Source organism: Canis aureus, chromosome 26 (genome assembly GCF_053574225.1).
Source record: "Canis aureus isolate CA01 chromosome 26, VMU_Caureus_v.1.0, whole genome shotgun sequence".
Lineage (NCBI taxonomy): Eukaryota > Metazoa > Chordata > Mammalia > Carnivora > Canidae > Canis > Canis aureus.
The window spans coordinates 38,371,547-38,380,294 of record NC_135636.1 but is presented as its reverse complement, the minus strand read 5'-3'; the positions used below and the strand labels follow the sequence as shown (position 1 = coordinate 38,380,294).

At 43.2% G+C, this 8,748-nt stretch overlaps 1 protein-coding gene across 1 annotated transcript; it reads right to left on the bottom strand.

Moving 5' to 3' along the window:
* Nucleotides 1-264: 264 nt before the first annotated feature.
* Nucleotides 265-2,300, bottom strand: LOC144298841 (uncharacterized). Its single transcript, XM_077874087.1, has 3 exons — nt 1,961-2,300; nt 914-1,063; nt 265-505 (listed from the first exon to the last, which is right to left on the bottom strand). Exons 1-3 carry the CDS (start codon nt 2,247-2,249, stop codon nt 411-413), a joined length of 534 nt encoding a protein of 177 aa, XP_077730213.1. The 5' UTR covers nt 2,250-2,300; the 3' UTR covers nt 265-410.
* Nucleotides 2,301-8,748: the final 6,448 nt, after the last annotated feature.

Sequence of the window (8,748 nt, the reverse complement as noted above, 5' to 3'; positions counted from 1 at the left end):
AAATTCTGGGAAACTCTGAGGTATGGTGTTTCCTATAGCCAAAAGAACATCCCACACATAAGCAGTTATTCCTCAGAGATGATAGTCAATGAACAAAGAGTCCAGGAGCCTTGGCTAATGAGTTCAATCTTCTTTTTTTTCAGTTCAATCTTCTGAATGGTGAGAGGGCTGAGAAATCCACAGGGAGGCAGGGGTTAGGGGCTTAAGGTGGAGGAAGCTAATGGTAGTGGGACTACAGAAGAAGAGTCAGACGTTCTGGGTTACTGCCACTGTTTATTTGTGAAGGAGTAGAGGTTGATAATACAATGGTTCAGAGAAGAGGGTTGGCAAGTAGGGGAGATGTTGCCCTCACCTGCCCTCCAACCCCCCAACTGAGACAAGACAATGGTCCCACTGATTATCAGGGAGTATTATTCTGATGCTCCTTGGACATCTCTACTGGAGTTCAAGGGAACAGCATTAGACACCATTGTGCTTCTGGGGTTGTTGTTTGCAGTGCTGGTCTCTGGAAGCAAAAAGGGATAGATATTCAGTGGCCACAGTTGGCTGAAACACAGTTCTTTGAGAGTGAGAGTAACAGATCCTCCCAAACCCCAGGGGCAGGATATTTTCTGTGGTTTAGGAGATGCCCACACAAGGCTTTGCTCAGGCTATATGTATGTATTAAGTCCAGTGAGTCCGGGCAATATGTATTAAGTCAGGAGTCCAGATCTCCTGAGTTTTGGACAACTCAGCAGCCTTGAAAGTGAGCAATAAAAATGGGCTTGGACTGGGAGGAAGGGGTGGAGATCTCCATGTTGGAACGGGTACCGAGACTAGGGAGGCATAGTATCCTTTGACTTTCCCTCACGTTTAGGGGTTCCATGGTCTTTCAAAACCAAATGGCAAAAGAGGGGTGATTCTTATATCTTACCAGGTCCTCGGATTTTCATGCAGATGTTTCCACAGATGGACAAGCAGCATATACTGTCAGTATTACAACCTGAATAAGAGTTGCACTGTTTCCTGCAATCATAGTAGTTGGGCAGGTTCGGGCAATCTGATAGTGCATCTTTGGGGTTAACTAGGAAGGAACACATAAGCAGTGACTCCAAGAAGAGGAAGATATTTTTCTCACTATTATCAGCTCCTGTATGTCCCCAGCATCACCTCCATTGGTTTCTCTTCTTCTTTTCCCTGCCCAGGGATCTGGGAGGCCTTTTCCATTCCCAGAGTCAAAATCCAGATCTCACCCCCTAACAAACCCAGCAATCATGAGGCCACCTCCATGGAATTCAACATCACATGACCTGAGTCCTGAAACCAGTTCTCAGAACAAAGAGGCCCAAGAGATCCTCTGGTCTCCTGCTCTCATTTTACAGTGTGAGAGGAACAGGGTCCCAAAGGAGAGGAAGAACTGTCTCGTTCTTTTCTCTGTCTGGCTGAGACAATCCTCCAAATCCAGCTGTCCCTCAGAAACCTTTGCCAGCCAGTATGGATCCACTACTCTCCCCTCATTTCTGCTAACTTCAATTCTTTACCCCAGCCATTCCAAACTTCTCTTGGTCAAGATCCATTTCAGTTCTCTTCCCCACACCCAATGTTCTAAAATACTCAATTCGGCAAAGAAAAGGCATATTTCAAGAAATAATTAATCTCCCTTGCTCAATTTGTTGCTCATCCTTGGAACTCCTGAGTGGAGGATGCAAACTCCTGGTGGTTCAACCTAGGCACTCTCCATGCAGCCTTCCATGGCTACAGGTCCTCCTCAACAAAAACATCATGTAGTATCACAGTCCCCACAACATACAGAAAAACATCATTACTTGTCACATCAGGAGTCCCTGAAACTTGAGAACTGCACATTCAGCTTTCCTTAGGTATCCTGGCTTAAAAAAAGAACCAACATTTTCATTATGCCAGTACCTGACTCCTTGTTTTCTAGCCCCTCTTCAGATTGAAGCTCCACCAAAATACCTACTGAAATGTGGACGAGTTACTTTCCTAGTTTTTTCTCTCATATTTCCTGTCACTGGCATGATGACCAGGCAGTAGAGTATCACAAGCTGGAGAAACAACCAATTCATGATGTTAACTCTGGATGTCTGAATGTGAGCCTGGCAGCAGACCCAGTATTTTACCAGGTCCTGCAGGGGGTAGCGAAGGGCTTTGGGATGTGGAGTTTGGAGAACATGTGACTGGTCTCTCACTGCCCCACCTGGTTCTGCTTCATCTCCTCCAAGCACCACTCCTTGGCTGGGCACTGCCATCTCCTGAGGTATTTTTCTTGTCTTATGCTTTCTACTTCTCTCATTGCAGAAATGAATTCTTTATAATTTTATCATTATTTAATTTAGAGATTTGAAAAACACAGAAAAGCATAAAGAAAACTAATCAGATATAATCAGTTATCCACTACCTAGATAGATAATAATGTCATTTGTCTTTCATGAAAGATATCTTTAGAGTTGAAGCCCCCAAATCATACATATTTATTATTGAAGTGTTTTGGTATACTTTAAAAGCCATTTAAGAATATCAGTAAATGGGGGTACCTGAGTGGCTCAGTTGGTTGAGTGTCTGCTTTCAGCTTAGGCTCTTATCTCAAGGTCCTGATATCAGAGTCCTGCTATGGAGCCACTTGCTGGGCTCTCTGCTCAGCAATGAGTCTGCCTCTCCCTCTCTCTCTGCTCCCCTCCACCCACCAATGCCCTACCTCCCTTAAATAAATATAGAATATAGTCTTTTCAGAAAAGGCTGTCTATAAATGTGAGTTAATTAAAATTTAAAAATCACCAGAGACTTTTAAAAATTGATTATAAAATTTGAAGTGGACAACTTTTTCTAAGCCTGAATTTCCCCAAAATTTTCTGGGTTCCGCAAGAATTAGCTCTTAAGTGATACCAGCATATTTCATATTTAAATGATACTGAATTTACACTTTTAAAAATAAAAAATAAGGATACTAATAGTTTTTGTAGATACAATAATTCTATATCATTCAATTTCATTAAGGTACTCTTTGGGAGTGACATCAGCAAGATGGCTGAATAAGACTCCCGTCTTGACTGCCCCCCCACCCCATACACAACATGCAACATTTGGAATCCACTCACAGACAAAAGTACCTTTGTGGAAGCTGTGGATACAGCACCATATGCCAAGGGACCCAAGAGGAGTCTCAGCCATGGGTTGGGTCATAGGCATGGAGATTTCAGCCTTGGCATGGGACCCTGAAGTGGCCTGAGAACTGGCTCTATTCCTCCTCAGCCACAGTCCAGGAGCCACTGGAGAACACTCATTTAGACAACAACCTGCAGGTGACAGAGCTTTGTGGAAGTCCAGGCTTGTAACAGGGAAGTTCCACCACACTGATGGAGAAAAAAAAATCCAAGTGTGGATGGAATGGAGGAGGTTATAGGTAACAGTTTGACTCTATGCACTTCACACCTACCCAGATTTTTAAAAAAACATTTTCTAAAGAACTGTGAATGGAAAAATGTTTAAGTTGTCTGTGCATCCAGGTGAGAGGATATATAGTCACTGCATCAACCTTAATCTTATTTCATGCTTACATCATTTACACATATTATGCATTATCAGTATCTTCCCCAGATTGCTAACTGAAATATTTTCTTAAAAAGTAAAACCTAAAAAAAAAAAAAAAAAAAAAGTAAAACCTTATGAATGAGATTGGCATAAGGCAACAACAACTCTGCCTTTCCTGGTGACCTCCCATAACTGGCTGGCTCCTTCCTTTCCACATCTTTTGTCTTTAGCTGAGGATGATATTTAAAGAGATGACTAGGGCCATTTCAGGGAGCTACTCAGTTTTCCTTGTCTGTCTCATGTTACTGTAGATACGCATTTAGTTCACTTCTGTTTTTTTTTTTAACTCCTCCTAATCTATCTTTTATTGCAGAGGTCTCAGCTAGGAACCCAGAAGGATAGAGAGAAACTACTTTCCCTTCCCCATAATACCCAAGATACCCAAAGGGACAACACTTTCCTTCTGTATCCTTCCCATGGGGGTCTCTAACCTTTTATTCTTCTCTACTATTTTTGTTGGAAGGAATAGCCACTTCACTCAATAGAATTCCAAGTGCTCCTTATCCCTGAAGATCAAGACAAAGCCCCACTCCTGCAGGATGGTTCCCTGAGCCCCTGAGTCCCTGTGCCTTTTTCTTACCCTGAGCTCTAAGGCACTAACCAGTGTTCTGGTAGGCCTTAGTCCCTTGCCTGGCCTCGGTCTATCCTATATTCCATTGTGGAACCTTTCCATGGGCTCTATAGTTGATAAGTGTGAGGTGCTGACTCATCCCATCTAAATGAGAATATCTCATTCTCTAGACCAGGCAGAGGCACAGAGATGAACACGTTGTAGGGACTTTATAATCCCCTCATCCAAGGGAAGTTACATCATTAAAATGACCTTCAAGATACTAATGGTAGAAATTCAAATATAAACTAGGGGAACAGTATGGGCTCGAAAATCTGCCTCACATTACCACAGGATATGAGTATTATTACCAGATAAAACTGCCAGGCATACAGGGACACCTGGGTGGCTCAGTGGTTGAGCGTCTGCCTTCAGCTCAGGGTGTGATCCCCAGGTTCCAGGAGGTTGCTTCTCCCTCTGCCTGTGTCTCTATCTCTGTGTGTCTCCCATGAATTAATAAATAAAATCTTTTTTAAAAGCTGGCAGGCAGACAAAACAGGCAGGAATAGGAAGATACTGGGATGCCAGAAGGAAGAATCATTCTGGAAGCTCAGGGTGCCAACCCTGAGGGCAGGAACCCTTTCTCTATGATAGGGGTTGCCAGCTTCTTACCATAGGGGTACTTGTTCAATTGGACAGTGATATGGAGGCCAGGCTCTTGGATCTTCCTTGAGGAGCTTGACTTTGCATATGGAGACAGACCATGTGTTCACCAAATCCTGCTTTCTGTTCTCCTTGGGAATAAAGCTAGACTATATTTGCCAGTCTCCTTATAAATAAGAGGCCTGGGTGACTACCTTATGGCAAGTCAAGTGGTTAAAAGTCAGGGAGCTCTAGGGACAGCCAAACTTAATAGCACCCTGATCCCTGTTAATGGGAACAGAAATTCTTTCTGTAAGATGAGGAGTTACCCATTTTAAGCAATTTCTCCAAAGAGGTTTGCTAACTGGGGACGTAGGTGGAGCCCAAGACTCTTTGGGCCTGCCTGCCTCAAGGGACCAATGGAAAGGCCAGACGAAGTAGGCAATAGTCTGGACCTTGGACAAAGGAGGGATGAACAAACCAATGGATGACCCTTTGGGGGAACTGAATGAGAGCAAAGGAAGAAAAGTGAGCCCCTCACATTGGTGTTTGGGTTTTTGTCCTAAATGGCAGTCTTGGTATGGAGATAGGAGGACATTGCCTTATGCTTCCTGCTTCTTTGGCCAGGATTTTGGTTAATCTGTTCCATGTCACAGCTTCTGGATGAGGGTGACCAGTAGTGAGGAAGCATGTCCAGGCCCGATCATCTTACTCCAACCAACTCACTCATTGTCCAATCAGATATTTCCACAGAAGGTCCAGCAACATGTATGATTGGGAGATAAACACTTCTGTAATTTAGTGCACCTCTACTTACAATACTTTAACAGAGGCTGTGTACCCAGCACTGCTCAGTGGCTCTTCTTCCAACTGGAACTGAGATGGTAGGTGTTGGCAGATCCATCACCCACAACTTAGAGAAAACACCTTTCCCAAGCTTAACAACTCTTGAGCTCTGAATACTGAGCTCGTAGTCACAAACAAAACACTTGTTTTCATTTCCAAAAAATCCTTTCCTTGAATTCTAGCTGAGTCTTTTCATAGAAGACCCTTGTTGCATCACATGCCTTCCCTCTTTCCACATGTCCCCATAGCACCTCAGGCCTTTGGGCCCTCTCCAAGCTCCCTAAAGATAGGAGCCAGGACAATTTCACAACTTTGGCACTACCTCACCAGGTCTATTTCCTTAGCACTTGGGATTTCGGGGCCTACAATATTCTTTAGCTTCACTTCCCATACCCAGTTTACAGAATGGAAAACTGAGCTGAGGGAGAATAGATACTATCTTTCCCCTTGTCTCTTTGCTTCTCTGCTCATACCACCTAATCACTCAGCCTCACTCTACATTTTATATCTTTCACTATCCCACAACCTTCCTCATTATCCCCTCATTATCATCTGGCCCCAAATTTTGACTCCTAACAATGTCTCACTTGCCTTTTCCATTTTTTCTCATTCTAAAAGATTCTTCCCTTCCAAGTAAATAATATTGCCCTTTGGTATTCATTAAAGGCAAGAGACCTGAAAATATGGACTCAGAGGGCAGCTCTGTGTTGGTGTTTCCCCTGTCTAAGGTAGTCTAATACTGGAAATTATCATTTTGTGCCAGCTTTTGGTATGCACTTACAGACAAAGCTATGTTCCCTTTCCATATGCCCATCGTCACTTTCAGAGCTCAGACAGGGAGCTGGAGGGGCTCCAAACTAGGGACATCCAACCTAAATCTTTCTTTATGTCTCTATTTTAAGGAGTTTGTGATCCAGAAAAGATGGTCACATAATCAGTTACACCTGACATCCCAGGCCTGGGCAGAGACCCCTCCTCCCATGTCATACCACCTAGAAAAATCTTGTCCTTAATGCCTCCCAGCAGAGCCAGAAGTAGCATAAACCCATAGATGAGCATGATGAGTAGGAGAACCTGGGGCTTCATTGTTGTCACTCTGTGTGTTTGGGTTAAGTTCTGGCAGAGGACAGGTCTTCTCCAAATGCTGCCTGTGGTAGAACAGGAATTAAGTAGACTGGGATCAGAAAAAGATAGAAAATGCTTGTGAATATTGGGTTATTCTTTCTCCTACTTTTCCCTTTCACCCTCTGGCACCTAACAGCGTATCAAGCTAGCCATTGGCTTCCCTAGGGTACTTCCCCAACTCACATTACGTGTTACTTCCTTTGCAAAATTGTTTTTTTTAATGCATTTTTTCTGATTTAAAAGCAATAAATCTTTTCTATAAAGAACTTATTAAACTCAACACCCAGGAAACAAACAATTCAATCATGAAATGGGCAAAAGACATGAACAGAAATTTCACTGAAGAAGACATACACATGGCCAACAAGCACATAAGAAAATGCTCCACGTCACTTGCCATCAGGGAAATACAAATCAAAGCCACAATGAGATACCACCTCACACCAGTGAGAACGGTGAAAATTAACAAGATGGGAAACAACAAATGTTGGAGAGGATGTGGAGAAAGCGGAACCCTCTTGCACTGTTGGTGGGAATGCAAACTGGTACAGCCACTCTGGAAAACTGTGTGGAGGTTCCTCAAAGAGTTAAATAGAGCTAGCCTATGACCCAGCAATTGCACTACTGGGTATTTATCCCAAAGATACAGATGCAGCGAAATGCCAGATCACCTGCACCCCAATGTTTATAGCAGCAATGTCCACAAGCCAAACTGTGGAAGGAGCCCTCGGTGTCCATCGGAAGATGAATGGATAAAGAAGATGTGATATATATATATATAAATGTTACTCAGCCATTAGAAAGGGCAGATACCCACCATTTGCTTCAATGTGGATGGAACTGGAGGGTATTATGCTGAATGAAGTATGTCAATTGGAGAAGGACAATCATATGGTTTCACTCATACAGGGAATATAAGAAATAGTGAAAGGGATTACAGGGGAAAGAAGGGAAAATGAGTGGGAAACATCAGAGAGGGTGACAGGACATGAGAGACACCTAACTCTGGGAAACGAACAAGGGGTAGTGGATGGGGAGGGGAATGGGGGGATGGGGTGACTGGGTGATAGGCACTAAGGGGGGCACTTGATGAGATGAGCACTGGGTGTTATACGGTATGTTGGCAAATCGAGCTTCAATAAAAATAAATAAATAAATAAATAAATAATAAATGCAATAAATCTTCAGCTTGTATAATTTGTCAAACAATAACAAGAAAAATACAAAAAGGAAACAGATAAGCATTAGGACTTCCACTATGCATGGATACCCTGTGTATGTGTGTCCTTTTTTGTTATATTCATTATTTAAAAAAAATTTTATTTGTTCATGAGAGACACAGAGAGAGACACACACACACACACATAGGCAGAGGTTAGAAGCAGGCTCCATGCAGGGAGTCGGATGTGGAACTTCTTCCTGGGACTCCAAGATCGCGCCCTGGGCGGAAGGCAGGTGCTAAACCGCTGAATCACCCAGGGATCCCTGTTATATTCATTATTTTTATGAACTTAGAATCATAGAATATGTCAAGTGTCCTGATTTTTCTAGTTAAGAACATACATAAAGCAATATAATGGAATAGTTAGTACATACCCTAAGACAGAGAGTACCAGAGTGATTCCAGAATGAGTTATGAGGGATGGGTTAGTCAATAGGGCTTATGAAAGTTGATGGCCAAGATCTAGTTAAGGGACTCTTAAAACTTTCATCTAAATAGATGAAGGGGCACCTGCGCCACAGTGTTCATAGCAGCAATGTTCACAATAGCCAAACTATGGAAAGAACCAAGATGTTCTTTGACAAATGAATGGATAAAGAAGATGTGTGGAAGCCTGGGTAGCTCAGTTGATTTAAGCATCTGCCTTTGCCTCAGGTAGTGATCCTGGGGTCCTGGGGTCAAGCCCTGTATTGAGCTCCCTGCTCAGCAGGGGGCCTGCTTCCCCCTCTTCCCCTGGCCCTGCACTCACGCTTTCTCTGCCTATCTCCCTCTCTCT

What these genes read in the sequence shown, in the direction of transcription:
- LOC144298841 (XM_077874087.1), bottom strand. Translation starts at nt 2,249, where the DNA reads ATGGCAGTGCCCAGCCAAGGAGTGGTGCTTGGAGGAGATGAAGCAGAA. An exon ending in AGTAACTCGTCCACATTTCA is followed by an intron (nt 1,064 to 1,960) that starts GTAGGTATTTTG and finishes GTTCCTTCCTAG; the next exon opens with TTAACCCCAAAGATGCACTA. An exon ending in CATGAAAATCCGAGGACCTG is followed by an intron (nt 506 to 913) that starts GTAAGATATAAG and finishes TTTTGCTTCCAG; the next exon opens with AGACCAGCACTGCAAACAAC.